Source organism: Vulpes lagopus, chromosome 1 (assembly GCF_018345385.1).
Source record: "Vulpes lagopus strain Blue_001 chromosome 1, ASM1834538v1, whole genome shotgun sequence".
Classification (NCBI taxonomy): Eukaryota; Metazoa; Chordata; class Mammalia; order Carnivora; family Canidae; genus Vulpes; species Vulpes lagopus.
The window spans coordinates 146,129,800-146,149,316 of NC_054824.1; the positions used below are offsets into that span (position 1 = coordinate 146,129,800).

A 19,517-nucleotide genomic window follows, 5' to 3' on the forward strand; every position below is an offset into this window, starting at 1 on the left:
CAGAGACACAGGCGGAGGGAGAAGCAGGCTCCATGCACCGGGAGCCTGATGTGGGATTCGATCCCGGGTCTCCAGGATCGCGCCCTGGGCCAAAGGCAGGCGCCAAACCGCTGCGCCACCCAGGGATCCCAAATCATTCACTTTTAAGTGGAAGGAATTGAGTTCTGTTTTAAAAGACAGCTCCTAGGGCGCCAGGGGTGCCTGGTTGGCATAGTCGGTGGAGCGTCCTACTCTTGCTGTGATCACAGCCTTCCACGCAGGCTGTGATCTCAGGGTCGTAGGATCGAGCCCCGCACTGGGCTCCATGGTCAGCGGGGAGTCTGCCTGGGATTCTCTCCCTGTGCCCCTGCTCCCCCTGGCCCCAACAATACAGCTCCCTACTCTGCGATTTGGTTGGGAAATTATCCCAGGTCCTGGGGGCTGGCCAGAGAGCTAAAACACAGATGAATAGGCTTGCGTTTCCAAGTCTACAGAGTTGAGCTGTATTTACAGAAAACAAATGGAAAGGCTTCTCCCACCTGTTCCTCAGGACACCGCAGACCCCACCACCTGCCCGCCTAGCACTGATGCTTCACAGGGGAGCGTCCTTCCGTGCACGACTCTGCTCCTTACAGGAAGCTTCCTAAAGCTCACTTGTGTAATCACTCTCCCCCACAAGGAACTGATTTTCTTTCCCTTTTCTCAAAAGCACTGAAGTGCTGTGAGTTGGTACACACTCAATGCTTTCCCCCAAGAGCTTTTTTTGTGCTGAGCACAGAGTCTAACGCAGAGCTTGAACTCACCACCCTGAGATCAAGGCCTGAGCTGAGATCCAGAGTCTGACGCTTAACTGGTTGAGCCACCCAGGTGGCCCTCTCCAAGGAGATCTTTAAATAACTATAGATGGGGCACCTGGTGGCTCAGTCGGTTAAGCATCCTGCCTTCTGGCTCAGGACATGGGGTCGAGCTCTGCATGGGGCTCCCTGCTCAGCAGGGACTCTGCTTCTCCCTTTTCCTCTGCCTCTCCCTCCCCTGCTCCTGCTCTTTCTCAAGTAAATCTTAAAAAAAAAATTGTAATTATTCATTAGGAAATAAATTTTAATTTCAAACTGAAAGTATATTTTCTCTAACATATGCAATTCCTTTTTTAAAAGATTTATTTATTTATTCATTCAGAGAGAGTGAGAGAGGCAGAGACACAGGCAGAGGGAGAAGCAGGCTCCATGCAGGAAGCCCGATGTGGGACTCGATCTCAGGTCTCCAGGATCACACCCCAGGCTGCAGGCGGCGCTAAACCGCTGCACCACCAGGGCTACCCAACATATGCAATTCCTAATGCATAGTTTCAGATGCAGTAATATCTTTGAACAAAATGGGGCAGGAGTTTGAGATTCCTTTGAGATGCAAGAATATGCTCCTGGGGGACCTGGGTGGCTCCGTTGGTTGAGTGTCCAACTCTTCATTTTTGGCTCAGGTTGTGATCTTTGGTTGTGGGATTGAGCCCTGTGCTCAGCATGGAGTCTGCTTGAGATTGTCTCTCCCCCTCTCCCTCTGCCCAGACCCCTGTGCTCTCTCTCTGAATTAATCTTTAAAATATAAATAAAATTCAAGTGTTCCCTAAATTTCTCTAATCCATGACTGTCCTTTATTTTTTGAAAATTTTCAGTAATCTCTATACCGAATGTGAGGCTCGAACCTATGACCCTGAGATCAAGTCAAACATTCCACCTACTGAGTCAGTTGAGCACCGCTTCTTGCACAACTGCCTCTTTTAAAAAAAGGGAGCCGAACACTTGAGGTGCTTCCTTTGACAGCAACTTAGAGACACCCAGTAAATATATGGGGGTCAAACTCAGCAAATCAACTGTTAGAAGCAGTGCCATCTAAGCACTCACGTTAATGGACATGAGGAGAGCTGACACAGCCATGATGTCTTATTCATTCTGTTTATTGGATTGAAAGGGAATACAAACGATTGGTTAGGTGCTACGCACTGACATGGAAAAGGTGTATTTAAAAAAAAAATCCCATTAAAGCAAATCAAAGTTAATGTAGTTTCAATTGAACAAAATTTTAAGACGTTTAATATACTACACATTTATAAAATAAAAGTTAACAAAGGGTGTTTTGTAAATAATTATTAGAACAAGTGAAAATAAATATGAGACCTGAAATTTTTTATGCTTTAATGAAATAATAAAGCAAAGAAATTTAAACTACTAAATAGAATCTGAGGCAGTTAAAAAAAAAAAAACAGAACCCCCCCAAATTTAAGAACACAATCCTTTGAAACACTGAATCAGTCCATAGCAAATAGTTATTACAGACCAAAAGCTCTAAGTGTTATCTAGCTCCACCACAATGCCATGGAAATCTCGACAAGTTAGGTATCTTGAGATCAGCACTCAAGTTCTTTCCTTGATCTCTACAGCTTGGTTTGTAAGTACAAACATGCTTCTGCGGATCTTTTCCCCTCGCCACACACATACATTCAAGGAGCCAATGACATCTTTTCTCAACTGTGCCTAAAAATGTTACGACTCGGTTTTAGCACATTGACCCTGATAATGAAAATGCTTGAGTTAAAGATGGGGACACATCTCAATCTTATAAAAATATACCAGTATTAACCAGACCCTAAACTCAGAAAGGGCACATCACACATGCACGAGACTTAGTAAAATGACAAGAACCCAGAAAGCAGTTTCTAGGACTCTTTATGAATTAAGTTCTCTCTCTCTCCCACACAGACACACAACACACACACACACACAAAATTTTTATACTATTAGTTTCATTAAATCCAGCCTATCTGGATTAAGTGGACAGGGGACGGGTTTTACAGTTTTTGTTTCTGCAACTATAGGGCAGCTACTGTAACAATAGCTTAACACTGAAACTTTCAATTAAGTTCACCCTGTTTTTAGAAAGTGTCTAAGTGTAAATAAATGCAAATTCACCTCTTCTTTTAAAGTTAGCTGTTTATGCTAAATCAGATACGGTTTTGAAAATGCATGTTTTGGAGTGTAAGGCCAAAAGAGAGCTGCTAAAGTCTAAATGAAATCTAGATATCTGCACATTTTAGAGATGGGACACAAAGGATATTAAGGAAACTGTCTTCTGTCCTCCCCACTCAAGAGTAGTCATTCTTCTGCTGTCAGAGAAACTGACACAGAGATCTCCCTTTCAAGAGGTGTGCGGTATTGACCGCTGAGCAGAGGTGGTAGGGTCAGTTCTCGTGTGCAGGAAACAACAGCCTAAAAAAGAAAATTTCAAGACGGGGGTGGGGTGGGGTGGGGTGGGGAAGAAGGTTTGCTATTAATGTCACAGAACGCCGTTCTGGAGGGAGAACAGAAAGCGCCCTATTTCTACGAGTGTGAGCTCAGATGAAAATACAGACAGAAATTGGGATTTTTTTTCCCTTTCAACTAGCAGGTTCCTTCCATCACCTCATTCATATTTAAAGCTAGGTAAGCCCTGCCTGTCCTCCCACCCACTAAAATGGGCTGGTCTTTGGGGATGCTTGCAAACCTCCTGTTTAGACTACTTACCTGGTTTAATGCAACACATTTACCTGGCCTAGAGGAGTAGAAATGCAGCTGGTGCAACCACTAAGGATACACAGCCCTGAAGGAAAGCTGTGCCATGCCCACACCTAGCCCCCACCCCCCAGCTCTTCATCACCCCCCCAGTCCACCTGATTCTCACATCCAACGCTCTACTACCCATAACCAAGTGTTTGGAGGAAAAAGACATTTAATTTCATACTTGCTCTAGCCCTTAATCAATGAGTAACAACAAAAACATTTTTAAGCACGTGGAAGTGAGCCTACTAACCTGATTTTTGGAGCCAAAATTCCCCACTCTAGTTTATCTATGTCCAAAAAGTATTGGTACTTTTCATTTATACATCTGTCAGTATCTCGTGCCGGCTTGCCAGGATCCTCACTCTGGAGCCTATAGACTATAGCGCTGTTGGAGGCTGTCAGGTTATAGCTATGGGTTGGCCAGTCCTAGGCCTCTTCGCTGGTCACCTCGCCTAGCAGTCCCTGTGCGGCACGCCGGCCCAAACGCTGCTGGTGTGCTTGGGCTGCTGCTGCAGCAAGTAGGTGGGTGCAGGCGCTCCCCTAGCTGCTATGCGGACCTTTGCATAGTTGCTACTCCGCGTTAAGTTAGGTTAACTTAAATAGTTAGGTTCTTCGTAAAATGTGCCTCACCTCTATGCCATTTTTTTTTTTTTTTAACAGTGTTTCTAAGGGAAAAACTCAGATCTGGGGCTGGCTGGGCAAAGCAGGGACAGACTTACGGCCAAGCCACCCCGGAACCTACCAGGGCACATGGCGACTCGATCTGTAAGCCGCAGCGGCCTACAGAAACGTTCAGAGGTTTCTGGAGACTGGGTTGCATTAACGGTTTTGAGGTTTACCAAATCACTAACACCAGGAACGGGTTGAACTGCACTGATGTAAAGAGAAGTTGCCACTTAGTTACTTACAGATACCAATGAAGACTTTTATTCAAGCTCAAAGTAAAAAGTAATTGGAGTTAAGAAAAATGAAGTACCAGATAAACTGTAACATACTTATTTGTAACTCAGAAGTATCAAAACAGGAATTCTTGATTCTCTAAGTGGTGGTCTCTGCAAAATGGAGCTTAAAGAAATCTTTTACATACCAATTTGATAAAATAATCTGCTGCCCACGGTCTGCCACTTTGCTTACTCTGTGAGCTTCTGGGAGGACCCATGCTATGTTAAGGCCAATTGCATTTGTCTGTCCTCTCCCCTCCCTGTAGCCCAGCCTGCACCCTGGGAGGATTCCTGACACTGAAGCCTTTCCCCTTGCCGCTCTGGGTCCTGATAGTGCCCACTTGGGGCGGTGACAGACTGCAGGCTTAGCTGGGCCCCAAAGGGACTTAGCACAGACAGGCCCTTTCCTTGGCCAGAATCTCAGGGGTGCTCCCACTCCTCCTCCCAGCCTAACAGCTGGGCCCCTGGGAGCCTCTGCTGACAAGGGAAAGGAGTCTCAAAGGAGATGAAGTCGGCTGCATTCAGCTGTTATAGGGTTTAAAAGCACAATGTGAACATCAGGCTTCTGGCTTACTTTAATTAAATGTGAAATTCTCAAGATTAAAAGTGCTTTCCCACGAAGGAGACCTTTCCTTCAACTAAGGGGAGGGGAAGGCAAGGACTACCCAGAGCACCAGTGTAGAATGAGGTTCAGTATGGCAATACCTGGAAAACTGAGGAGGAGCAGTCTGGACTTAGGTCTCTCTATGGGACAAAATAGTGAGGGCCACTAAGACCAATGACTATGAGGTGTTAAACCCAGTTTGGCCTGTCTGTAACCTGCTGATACTCCGGACAAGCTCAAACATCCTTGGACTCCCCCAGTGGTTATGCCTCGGCTCCACTCGCCTGCTGATTTTGCACCAGAACACCTTCCCAGGCTGGAAACTTAAACTGACTATTCATCTCTCCTGTCAGTAGAGATTTACAATTCTCTTTTTGAATCTTGAATTTCTTCAACATCAGGTACTGATGTTCCTTCAGGAATAAAACAAAAGGGGGGAAACCTTCCCGGTGGGACTCTGGGTCTCCTGTGCCACGTCCTTCCAAGCACTGTTTCTGGGCAAGTCTCACGTGGGGTTCCAGAAGAGCATCAGTTATACTGCGTAATATCTAAGTCAGAGAGGAAACTTTTTGAAGCTGGTTTAGATTCCAAATGTATACAAATGAAGTCACTTTAATCCTATAAATACTTCTTAATTTATTTTTAAAAAATTGTGCTGTTAACCCTTTTACGGGGCAACAAGCTATGTGAAAAGTACAAAACTTTTTGTCAAATGTAATATTGAGAGTGCTTTTGACATAGTTCACTGGTTTATCATCTGGATCAGTATATACTGCGCAACGGGCAAGGCTAGAATCCATGAACCAAGCTGCAAAGATCTCAAGCTAAATAAGGCGGAAAGATTTGGAGAAACAAAAGAAGGAAATTCTTTCCTATCCAATGTATACTCTTCAGACTAATGCACTCCTTCTATCAAGCCTTCTAAACTGTTAAATAAAGTTTTCCAAACAAGCATTTAAACTTCATTACACAGAAGAGCAACAAGAATGGTATCCCACCAGGCAAAAGGCAGGAGGGAAAAAAATATATATACTGAGTTCAATGGGTAAGCCTGAATGTAGCACAGTTCTTCACAACCGATGGGGGGATAATTCAACATGGTGTCCAACAACGTTCTAACGACGTGCTTCATCTCAACTGGTTACTATGAAGCAAGGTGTAAATGTTTGGCCCCAATCGGGCTTCAGAAATGGTTCTTTTTTCATGACGAGCATGTCTGTCCAGCTATCAATCATGTTTGTTTGCACCAAATCCCAAGCCATTAAAATACGACTAATTTTAAGTTAAACAGAAGTCGTCTGCTCCACATTCGCCATCAACTATCCATGCTACTGCATTCCTCTGAATGAAGACAGGATGAAATGTGTTGGGGGGGAGGGGGGGAGGGGGGGGAGGGGGAGGGGGGGAGGGAAGAGGGAAAGGGAAGAAAAAAGTCACCAGTTAGAAAGTTTTAATTATCAGGATCATGACATTACAAACCATACTACCACTGAAAAGCAATCACACCATGGCAAGTTCTTAGCATTTCCATCATAATCTTTACAACATGTCCGTATCAAGTCTTAGCCTATGTTACAGTCTAAATTCATTATTCTGAATATTGGAGAACCCAAGTGAATAATCAAATTAGAATCTCATACTTTAAAAATGAACCTTGAAATAGTTATGTGGAACAGAAATCTTTATGCTTATGAATAGATTACAAAAGGAAGGAAGAGCAAACGATCTGGTAGGCCAAGGTAGGGGGGTGCCTGGGACTGTGTGCTCAGCCTGAGATTCTGTGCTATCTTCCCAACTGTCTGTTTTTGGGAACAGGCAACAAGCCTCCTGGACATAACTCACATACTATACAAGCATGCCTTTAAAGCGCAGAGTTCCATGGCTATTATCAGGATATTCTCAGGGCTGTACAACCATCACCACAATCAATTTTCACACATTTTCATCAGAAGTCAGCAGTCATACACACGCAGCAGTGCCCAGCCCTCAGTCACCCACTGGTCTACTTTGTCTCTGTGGATCTGCCCATGAGGGACATTCCACGTGGTCTTCTGAGTCTGGTGTTCTGCACCTGGCCTGTCATTCTGGAGGTTCATTAACATTGTAGTATGTCAGTGCTCGAGCCTATTCCACTCTGCTTATTCCTCAAAATGATACGTAAGGAACTCTACTGTGCTAATAAAAGGCAGCAAATTGGGGATCCCTGGGTGGCTCAGCGGTTTAGCGCCTGCCTTTGGCCCAGGGCATGATCCTGGAGTCCCAGGATCAAGTCCTGCGTCGGGCTCCTGGCATGGAGCCTGCTTCTCCCTCTGCCTGTGTCTCTGCCTCTCTATCTCTCAGGAATAAATAAAATCTTAAAATAAATAAATAAACAAACAAAACAAAATAAAATAAAATAAAAGGCAGCAAACTCGTTTTTGAAATGAAGGGGCACCTGAGTGGCTCAGTGGTTGAGCATCTACCTTCAGCTCAGGGTGTGGTCCTGGGGTCCTAGGACCGAGATACATATTGGGCTCTCCACAGGGAGCCTGCTTCTCCCTCTATGTCTCTGCCTCTCTGTGTCTCTCATGAATAAAAAACTTAAAAAAAAAAGTCTGAAATGGAGTTAAGTCAAACAGTTTTATTTAAATGACTTATAGTATATTACAGTATCACGATATTTGAATGTCATTTTCTTTAGTCTCCTCTTCTGTTTTTCAAAATTTCTATTTCAAACAGGTATTACTTTAATTAGTCAAAAAAAATTTTTTTTTAGGGGTAAAAGAACCCAAAGACACCTACATAAAAGGCACATAACCAAGTATCTAGTTTTTTTTTTTTTTTTAAGATTTATTTATGATAGAGAGAGAGAGAGACAGAAGCAGGCTCCATGCTGGGAACCCGACGCGGGACTCGATCCCAGGACCCCAGGATTGCGCCTAGGCCAAGGCAGGCACCAAACCGCTGAGCTACCCAGGTATCCCCAAGTATCTAGTTTTATAAAAACTGTTTTCCTGTTAGAGGTATAAATGAACATCTTTCTATGGCTGTACCTATGTTGCCCAAACACAAGGCAAAGTTGCTGAGTTTGACCTAGATATGGCTCACAGCATGTGTCCACATTAACTCCATCCACCAAACGGTGGGGCAGCTCTTACTTCACAGCAGTAAGAGGAATAAGCAGTAAGAGACATAAGTAGATCTGCTCACCAGGTAAATCTATTACTATATACCTAACATTTCCTATGTCTTCAAATTGAATATGCTTCCTTGAAGAAATAACTTCCCAGTGACTAATAAAATTAGAGAAACATATAATCACAGTTATAGATCTATAAAACATCTAGCTTTGAGAGTGGGGCCTGAAACCTAACCAGACATCAAAAGGAGGCAAGGGGTCTTGGTTGTTGCACTGGATTTCCCAGAGGAACATTGGCCGGTCCTGCAGTGCCACAGACCAGAAAGGTCATTCAGGCTCTGAATCAATGAGCAGTGGTTTTCAAACTTCTTCACTCATGTCCTCTTTATGCACCGTACTCTCACCTGACCACGGCTGGCGAACTAAATTCTCTTCATCTGTTTTCTGGGTAACTTGCTTCCTTCTAATCAAACAAAATATTCCACTTGCTCTGTTTGTCTTCCCTCCAGCACAAATATCTTGCTCAACTGAACCATGGGTTCACAGTCTGCTTCCCCAGCATCGCCAGGTAGTGGGAAAACCCTTCAGACTCAGGACTGTGACTCTTGTCTTCTCCCCCATGGAAATGAGGGTAGACCTTCTTTTCATAGCGCTGTGATGACAGCACCCCTGCTGCCTGGCACCGAGGCACAGGCCAGATTGGGGTCTCCTCTCTACCCATTATCCACAGTGCACAGGGGCCTGGGTGCCACGTGGTGTTACAGGGGCTTCTTTTCTAGAGCAAACTGTTCTGAAGTTGTTCAAATTTTGTATACTAGCTAGTTCTTATGCATATGGAAAGTATAAAATGCCTCCTGAATCATGGAGGAAGATTTTCAAGATTGCTGAACTGAAAATACTAAACAGCTACGTGGCTGTAAACGAGGTGGCATGTTTCCTGTTCATCTTCAACAACCGTCACCACCACACACTTGCATGCACACATGCACACCACATACACAACCACACACATGCACATACATCCATGCATACATGCCGGAGACACACACACACCTGTGCCACAGGTGTGCTCACACACACACACACACACACACACACACACACACCCACCATACACACACCACATACCAATGCCATACATACGCACATGCACACATGCACCAGACACACCCACACACCCACCCATATCTCAGATTATTAAACTCCTTCCGTGGAGAGAATATATAATCTCTAAATAAGGGACAAAATAGATTATATCCCACACTTAAAAGTACTGCCACTTTACAATAAGCAGGGCAAGGTTTCACCCAGAGAAAACATGGGAATGGCGTGCGGCCATGTTACCTTCAATATTCTGGTGGTCTATAAAAGGTGCTGGTCCCCATATCCTAACAGTGCCGTCGTCTGAGGCGCTGGCCATCATGGATGGGATCTGTGGGTTCCAGCTCACACAGTTCACTGTACGTGTGTGCCCTGTCAGCTCCGCAATTGGCAGTTCGCTACGTTTGTGCCAGATGTAAACCTTGTGATCTGAATAGACAGTAATTCAGAGGAAAGTCAGGGAGTTTTCTACATTAACAAAACCAACTGATCTTAAATTTATCATTCATTACTCACAGAACATACGACTTGATTACCAGAAGTTAATATGATGTGAATAGTTTAATAAACTACTTTATGCAAAATGCCATTTTAACAAAACATGAATTTCCTCTGGTAAAGGTGACTGATTAGCTCTCAAGTCATCACCAAGTCACAATATTCTTTAATACCTAAGTAATGGGTTACAGTTAAAATCTCTCAATGCAAACAAATCGAGGACAGAGGCAATAAACACTGTGGAAAGGGGATGTGATGGAACTGTGATGCGTTCAAACCCAAGAACAGCCATAGCGCAGAGGACAGTGAAACCTCTGCAGAGTATTTGCCGTGTAGACAACTCATGTGGTGGATCTATAGTTTTCACCACCAGTGTGGTGAAGAACCAGGTGGGTGCTGTGCTCCTACCCTTCCCAGGGAGGTGGTATAGAGTATGCTCTGGAGTCCGACCACCCAACTCGCGCCTGCCTTCCATTGACAGGCCCTGTAACCTGGACACAGCACCCACTCGGGTTCTTCATCTGCACATGAGGATAGAACTGACCTCAGCATGGTGGGAGGGCAAAATTAGTTTGTGTATGAAAAGAGCTCTGAACAGAGCCTGGCACAGAGTCAACACCACGTGTTACTGTAAAGAGGGACCTATGTCCAGGTGACAATTCTTAAACAGAAGGCAGGGTCCTGGGTGAGTTACAGAAGGGCTCCCCCTGAAGATGTACGGTCACCTGAGGGCCAGTGTGGGAGTGCCTGGCAGACATGCTCTCCACTGAGCAAATCTCAGAGTGCTGAGAAGTAGCTCATTTGTGGTAAAAGATTCTGTCCTGGTTTCCAAACATCTAACATGAAAATAAGATAAAACAGCAGGTTGGGTACGCTTCCCCCTTAAACTGAAGAAGTTCACATTAGTGTGAAAAGTGTGAAGGCACCTGCCCACTGCTGGTGTGAGATGTTTTGTGAGCATACATCCAAGAAGGTGTTTGCTTAAGAGACAGCAGACCTTGTGACTTGAAGGAGTCAGGGTCAGAGCGACAGTCTTGCTATGTGAGATCTGCTGGCTGCCATGGTCCCCGGAACTCAGTGCTTTTGCGAAGGTAAAAAAAAAAGCAGGTTTTTCTACATATTGCTAGCACACTGAAAAAGCCTGAATAACGGCCTAACCTTTTTGGGAAAGGGTTTTCCAACTGCTCTATTTTATGTCAGCATTTATGTATTTGGGGATTTGGAAGGTTCCTGGAATATATTCCCTGTAAATAAATGGCAAATGGATCAATGTGATTGACTTGGGACACAGTACATTCACTATGTCCACTTGGTGTTAAAAACGTTTCTCAGAACCATTCTACATCACCTAAGTTGTGAGAACCCTCATCTCTTCAGTTACATTTCACAGAACATTCATTCTGTTCATAAACAGAATGTGGTCTGATTAATAATAATTCATCATTAATTCAAAGTTAACTTGGGCTTTAAAATAAAAGGACTGGCATCACTAGAGATGATGGCAGCTACACATATTCTGAAGGACCTCTAGGGTCCATGTGATGTTTGGAAAGACTGAGGAGCATAACTGGGAGGGAAGCCCACCAGGAGCAGGGCTGAGCAGAGCTCAGGAGGGAGACTTGGAGCATAGGTGGAGGTGAGAACAAGCAGGCAGAAACATCACGTGCTTGGACCGTGTCACAGAGGAGCCAGTGCAGAATCTGGGAGAATGTAACTGGAAGATGTGAACTTTTCAAAGTGTTCCCTACAAACCATTTGTCTCTCTTCTCAATCTTATTTGATTTTTTCTTTCTTCTTCTTCTTCTTTTTTTTTTTTTAAGAGTGCAAGTGGAGGGGAGGGGCAGAGAGAGAAAGAGAGAGAGAGAGAGAACCTCAAGCAGCCTCCCTGAGCAAGGAGCCCGATACAGGGTTCTATCCCACAACGCTGAGATCATGACCCGAGATGAAATCAAGAGTTGTATAAATTTCCCCTTATACACAAAGGGGAAATGCATGTGTTTCTCTGTGATCCTCTTATCTACGGATATCAGTTTTTCATCAAGCTGGGTGATTGACACCTTGGATGATAAATGCAGCACCAGCAGAATTTGGGCCCCTGGTCTGTGCTCTAAGATTAGGTTCCATCTGTTTGCTGTGTTGCTGTAGCACCCAGAGCAGAAAAATGGGGGCTGAGTGAAGTTTTGCCACTCTTTGCCATTACCTGTGCTTCTAATGCCTTCAGAAGCACACTTACTTTTAATACTGATGCGCCTATCTGTGCTGCATATTGCAAACAACTTCTCCTATAAATGAGACAGATAGACTACTTTAGGAACAGGCCTGCCTAGAATATTGATGTTATCAAACTGGAGAGTATACGGATTTTCAGAAAGGTAGGAAAGATGATTCTAGAACTTCAGCTTTTCTGAGACCATAAGAATCCTCAAACTAAATGCTTCTCTTTGGCCATCAAAGAAACACTGCAGATCCTAAATAGAGTCGATTTTGTCTAAGTTCAGGTAAAACATCATAATCAACCCTGACTTTATAGACACTACAAACCCCTGGCACATCATCACAAGAGAGTACTGGTTTAACTAAATCTTGATTTGACACATGCATCGAGCACACCTCCACGTGGCCAGAATGGGCACCGCTGTGACATTATGGAGAATTCAAGTCGTTCCAAAAAGGGGAAATGAACAGTGTACCGGAGAAATAAAACTCTATAAACAATTTTTCATTTAACACCCTGCATTTGCCTGGAGACATGGCTCTCTCAGCCACTGAGGCAATTACGGAGCTCCCACCCTGTCCCCACAGGCGCACTGATGGTGACACACACAACTTACCCTCACTGCCACTAGCGATGAAGTCTTCGTTATGGCCTCCAAAACATGAATGAATCGTATAAAACCCTTGCGTGACACCTTGATACTTCCTTACTAAAACTCTGTCTTGCAAGTCCCATAAATGAACTCCCTGAAGGCAAAGATAATAGACATATTTATTCTACCTCTACTCAAAAGAATCTTAAAAAGTAATCTGAATATCTCTTTGCCTGATGGAACATTTTCAATTTCTATTTGTGCAAAATGCCAACGGTCTGATAAATTTCTAGTTGACGCTACAAACTTAAGGATCAAACACATACAGTAAAATTTAAGAAAGTGTAAACACATTCATTTATATATTCATACACCAACAATCCTATTCCATTTTGAACTAAGCTAAATCTTTATAATTATAATAAACTTACCTGAGTTGCTACATTTAACAAAGCTAATCGGCCATTCTTGGAAATAGTAAAAGACATAATGGGATGATCTTCTTGTACTCTGTAACCAGAAAATAATCTGTCAAAAGCAACATACTAAGAATCAAGAACATTCAAATTATCAAAACATGAAATGTTCTAGCTTAAACACTGCAATTCTGTCTGTAATCAGTATGACACACTGTACTTCAATCAAGAAAAAAACTGTGAGTTAATGTTTGCTAGCATCTCCTGATTACCAATCCAAATTCAAACCAAAACACAAAAACTCTTCTAAAATATCAAGTTCCACCACACATTTTAATATTAATCAAATAATTATTTAATGGATATAAAAACTAATTACATGTTCCTATCTGTGAGGTCCTCGAAGTTGTAACCCCGGATCCGCTGGTGTGTGTCTGATGCCAGAACTGTCTTCCCGTCGCTCAAGCACCAAAGGCATTGCACTCTTACCCCTTCCCAGGAGTCAAGGAGGTTCCCATCTAAATCCTGAGGAGAAATTCATTATTATTTCCATTAGGAAACCACACCAGGAAAGCAAAGAACAGAAAGAATCTCTTAGCAGCGTCTTTTTGTAATAAGTTTGTTTTTTCCTGCTTGACTTAATTGTTCCATAAGTGGTTTTAATCATGAAAATTTGAATATAGGTCAAATTTCATTACAATAGTACCTTCGGGGTAAGGGGAGAGAATCTCTGTAAAATTTGTCTTCCCTTCAATAACCAGCCGGGCACAGATAAATAAACCATACACAAAGAAAGAAAGAATCCTTAAATTCCAAGTGAAGGTCTCACTACTATTGGAAATGAATTCAAACGTTCTTTTAAATGTGGTATACTGGGATCTGTCCTACACTATTCAGAAGTGGTGATATGGAAAAGATTACCAAACCATTAGTTACAGTTTTACGGAACTCAGAATCTGTTACATTTTAAAAACATCACCAAATTTGTAAATGTGTTCTACAGATCAAAGCTCTAAGGATCATTATCTTGCTGAATATTCAAAGTTCTGAGAAGCATCCCATTCCACAGATGAGGGAGCTGCCAAGTTCTGGGCCTGGAAGGTGTCCACACTGTAGGGATTGCGGGTCATCCTGAGGTCACCCAGGGACTCAAGAATCAACGGCGTCACTGCTGTCAAGTCAGCATGGGGGCTAGCTGGACTGTGTATTTGGAAGTTGCTTAGAGAGTAAATCTTAAAAGTCCTCATCACAACTGTGTATGGTAATGGGCAGTGACTGTGGTTTCAACACACATGAATATAAAACCGTTATGTTGTATGCCTGAAACATAATGTGGTATGTCAATGGTGCCTCCATTAAAACAAAGTAAAAAATACAGGTAGTATGATACACAATATATTAGCCCATGGACAGAAAAGTCCAGAAATAACTTCTTAAACTATGGAAAAATCACGGATAGAGCATGTTGAAACTACTGGGGGAAGAAAAGAACTTGTGGCTCATAACCATGCTGCAATGACAGAACACGAGGTTCCATGAGTCCCATGGCCAGCTTAACAGGAGACCCCAGTGGTTTGTAATGGCCACACAGAGGTCTTTATGACAGGTGATCTTAGCTACCCTGAATAATTTACAGGATTCATTATCTTGTTTAATTGTAGTCTTAAAAACACACGTGGAAGTGGAAGCGCCCACTGTGCCAAGTTGTAAGGGGAGACACAGAAACCAGACAGTGATGGCACCGCACTCACAGGAGAGTGTAACATGTGTAACTTCTTATTTTCACCATCCCACTGAAGGTTCTCTGGTAGTGCCATCACTACTTTAGTTCTCACATATTTAAGATGGCCAACTCATGTAATTCAGCATATTTTGGATATAAAAAACCTAAAGCCTCAAAAAAAAAAAAAAAAAAAAACCACCTGAATATTTTCAATCCTATGTATCAGAAACTTGTTTATGAGAACAAAATATTTAGTAAAATAATTTTTTAATGTTTTACTAGACTTAAAGTCTATATTTTGTATAAACGTTTAAAAATGGTTAAAAAAAAGAAAAAAAAACCAGTTCTTTCGGAGAGTGCTTATTTAGAAAGCTAAGTGGGTCTTCACAGAATATATTTCATAAAAGATATTGAATCAAGCAAAGTCTTTAAACAAATCTAAAGCTGCTTTTACAGGAGACTTCTGAAAGGGGGCACTGAATACTCACACATTGATAGAACTGGCCGCGTTGACCTCCAGTCACAAAGCGTTTCCCATCTGGATTCCAAGCCACACTCGTTAAACTGTCCTCATGAGACTGGCTCATTTTTGTCCTTAGCTCTCCTGTCTACAGAGAAATAAAACTGTGAGTAAGACCTTCAAGATATTCTTCTAAAGGGACTGTATAAAGAAAAAAAATAGCTGGAACAACAGGGTATAGTTTGGTCTTCCTGATTAGAGAAATGAACTATTCTGACTGGCCTTACAAAAAAAAGCATCCAACCAAATAATAAGACTGCAGCACTTGGAAGGGGAATCAAGAATGTGAAAAAAGAACCCAGGAGTTGAATGATGCCTGGCATAGGTGACCCCAAGAATGGGTACCATGAGATAAACTCTAATCAAAACTTTCATCTGAAGTCAATGATGTTTATGAATTAAACATATTTTCTCCAAGTAAAATGATGAAAAGCTCAATGCTACATGCCTATTCCTTCCAAGTTCCCACTTCTCAGGCAACAGTTCTTTGCAAATTTGATTCTAAAATTGTAGTGACTGCCATTAGCAATTCCTCAAGAACATGATGAATGGACAGAAAAACTAGGGCCTTGAACTAGGGCAAGGGTGTGGCAGTTCTAAATTATGTTAACTTTCATATTTGAGATGCTCAGAATGTAGCAGGGAAGATGGGAAGAAAGAAATGAAAATTATTTTTCTGATATCTAATTTTATCTCAATGTACAGAAAAGAGAACTTTGTACTGTTTAGCAGAGCTGTTTTAAAGGATTCCCAAGTAAGAAAGGCTATTTACTAGTTACAACCCTAGGGTATCCTTCTGTTATTTTTTCTAAGTTATTTAACTTAGAAGGTAGACACATACCATTTAATCTAGTCTTGATTCCATTTTGTTCATGGATTAGAAACAGGCTCTGAGAGGTAATAGCTGCCCTTGGTTTAATAAAAAGTAAATACACGGGTGTAATTTTCCTGTGAGAAATGGATAATCAAAAGTAAAAAAAAAAAAAAAAAAAAAGTGAAAACGGAGTGTATGATCAGGGAATAGGGCCAAGTAAAAAAAGCAAAAAGGGCACAGAAATAGAAAACCAGAGGTCTCCCTTACACTAGAAAGAAAAAAAAAATCTGCAATCTTAAAACCTTCCCCCATACTGCTAATTGCTCTCACCTATTTATCTTTTTTTGGGTTGCTAGACAGAAACAGTTAAAACAAAAGTTCAGAATCGTAAGTACACATGCAACGGATAAATCCTCCACATTTTCTGTTCACAGATGTGTTACTACACTAAGTTCTGGAGGCAGAGATGGTCTTTCCTGCTGCACTGGGACAGTAGGTATGAGCGAGTCTACAACTAGGAAACTACCCAACAATATAAAGGAATGATGTGCAAACTGACTGGAAACCAGGTCAGCACAGTAACACAGTTCAGCTAGAATACCCTTTACCTGTCTAGAAACTCAGAACTGACTCTAAGGAAGACTACAGCCACCATCAATTCTGAGTCTACTACTGTATGATCAGGATCACGTACGTCTTCTCTCTGAGGGGAAAAAAAGCTTTAATGGAAAAGACCCCTTTCTGTCTCTAAGGTCCGATTCCTCAAGTCTGCTCTACCGAGGGAAAGTCGTCTATTCTCTTCTGTGCTCTGCCATCCCCTGAAGCCAAACACAAACACCAATCACACACTGGTTAGATAAAAACGCTGTAAAGACTTTTGGGGAAAAACTGGGGATTTTTAATTACGGAACAAAAAGTTAGATATTAGAGAATTAATTATAGCTAATGTTCTTAGATAAGATAATGACATGTTATACAGGAGAATGCTACTTTCTAGAAGATATACACTCAAGTACTTGCAGTAAAAGATCATATTTGTAATTTCCTTCCAAGTGTTTTGGACATGGATGTACATGAGTGTGTATGCACACGTGTGTACACACAAAATATGCATAATACTGATCGCTGAATCCAAGGTAGTAGGTGAGGGTCACCATTGTACTCCTCCACTTAATATTTGACAGCTTTCCGGGATCCCTGGGTGGCGCAGCGGTTTAGCGCCTGCCTTTGGCCCAGGGCGCGATCCTGGAGACCCGGGATCGAGTCCCACGTCGGGCTCCCGGTGCATGGAGCCTGCTTCTCCCTCTGCCTGTGTTTCTGCCTCACTCTCTCTCTCTCTCTCCGTGTGACTATCATAAATAAATAAAAATTAAAAAAAAATATTTGACAGCTTTCCTACTGAAAAGCTGGGGTTGAAACGTAAATAGTAAGTGAGCAGTAAGAAAAGCACACCGTGTGGCAGCAGAGTGAGAATCCTGGCATACCATTCGCAGGCGTGTTTCACTATTCACTCTGTCCTCTGCACACTCGTGCACAGCTTTAGCTCCACTCTCTCACTAAAAACCAACTCACGTACAGGTCCCCGGACTCACGGTCCTACCTTGTCAACGCACACAACTCAGACCACAGCCCAGACCATGCCCTTGCCTCAGGTCAGAATAATGAAAAGAACAGGATTTAACCATCATGTTATAGAAGGAAGTTAAAATAAATCAAATTGCAACTATAAAGTTTCTAAAACATAGTATAGAAAAATAATGGAATGAACTTAATGCTAATTTTTGTTAAGACCAAAAAAAAAAAAAAAAGGACCCTGGATAGAGGTTACCCTTTGTTTAGAAAGCCCTTATTAAAAGTGCTGAAATATTACTTTTTCTAAGTTAAATCAACATAGTAAACATGGTAAGGAGATAATGGTGTGATCGCCACCAGAATGAGAAATCTGGTTCTGTGCAGATGCTCGCACACTCGAATGGTAAATTTTGTGTATAATCATCAAACTATTAATGGAGGCAAAAGTACCACAGTAAATAGTAAGAATTCCACAGTACAAAGCACATTTCTGAAAATACTCTTTCGTCCTTCTTTAAAAACTTTAGTACGCTCAGCATAATACTTAATTTAAAAGCTTGGACACCTGGGTTCCATTCGCCGAATTCTCTTTTACAAGGGACACACTCTGGTAACTGAGGCTGAACAGCTGTGCTCTAGTGAGGGAGAACAAGTTAGAAGGAGGATGTGCAGGCTGATCACGCTGTAGGAAAGGGCTAAAGCAAGGATGGGACATGCTCACTTGGACATTCCAAAGCCAAAGCTCAGAGCAGTCGTCTGGGCCACAAGCAACAAGATAGTTGTCATCTGGACTCCACGCGATGTAAGAAACGCCGTAAGCATGTCCTTCTAAGGTTTTAAGCAGTTTTAGCAGATGTGTATCCTAGGAGGCAAAGAGACAACTTGGTTAGAGTCCCCAAAGTCCATGGTTTTCTGGCATCAGAACTTAAATAGTTGCAAGGATATACTTCGATGATGTAATTAAATCTGAGGAAATTTTCACAGATTTCACCAATTTTCCCCCTACCCAAAGCCCCAACAGCTTGCTTCACAAAGCCTCACCCACACTGCAATAGCTAGTAAGCATCTACTATGCATCACTCACAGTGTCCTGGGTGGAAACAGAGATGACACAGTCCCTGTGAATCTTCCGAGGAAACTGTGAGCAGGTGCACAAAGAGCTACCTCCAATTCATTTCTGAAAACATCTTGAATGAGAAAGTACTTATGCTCCATAAAATTCACCCCTCAAAGTATGCAATCCAGTGACCCTGAGTATATTCACGGAGTATATTGCTTCCCACCCCCCATGGCCTCTTTCTCCATGGATTCACCTGTTCTGGACATTTCATATCCACAGGATCATACAACGTGGGGTTTTCTGTAACTAGGTTTTCACTCAGCATAATGTTTCCAGGGTTCATCCACGCTGCAGCATGTGCCAGCATCTGACTCTCCTTTTCATTGCTCGATATTTCATTTTACGGATAACCGTATTTGGTTTAAACTAATGAACATCTGGACTGTGGCCAGTTTTTGGCTACTATATACAACGCTGCTACGACCATGAACAAGTTTTTGTGCAGACCTACATTTTTGTTTCCTATGGGAACACACACAGGAGTGAAGCTGTGAACTCCAGGTCTCAGGTTTTGAGGAACTGCCACACTGTTGCCCAAGTACCTGCACCGCCTCACCTTCCTGCCAGCAAGGCTGCCACGTATTTAGTGCTAATCAGTATCAGCACTGTTCACCAACAATACCTCGCCGAACTCTCCTAACTCTGAAAGGTTACATGTTCTCCCTCCCCCCGGACTGCAGGAAGGAGATTAGGTCTACTGACATGTAGTGTCGGCTC

The 19,517-nt window shown here is 42.6% G+C and overlaps 1 protein-coding gene across 2 annotated transcripts in view; it reads right to left on the reverse strand.

The window, feature by feature from the left end:
* Positions 1 to 1,909: 1,909 nt before the first annotated feature.
* Positions 1,910 to 19,517, reverse strand: part of WDR26 (WD repeat domain 26) — a 39,719-nt gene continuing 22,111 nt past the window's right edge. For both annotated transcript variants that reach the window (XM_041753038.1, XM_041753029.1), the window contains exons 8-14: positions 18,402 to 18,542; positions 15,263 to 15,382; positions 13,431 to 13,576; positions 13,067 to 13,145; positions 12,660 to 12,789; positions 9,574 to 9,759; positions 1,910 to 6,452 (exon numbers count right to left, since the gene is read on the reverse strand). In XM_041753038.1, coding sequence (XP_041608972.1) covers positions 6,427 to 6,452; positions 9,574 to 9,759; positions 12,660 to 12,789; positions 13,067 to 13,145; positions 13,431 to 13,576; positions 15,263 to 15,382; positions 18,402 to 18,542 — 828 coding nt within the window. In that variant the 3' untranslated portion in view covers positions 1,910 to 6,426. The remainder of the gene's footprint in view (positions 6,453 to 9,573; positions 9,760 to 12,659; positions 12,790 to 13,066; positions 13,146 to 13,430; positions 13,577 to 15,262; positions 15,383 to 18,401; positions 18,543 to 19,517) is intronic.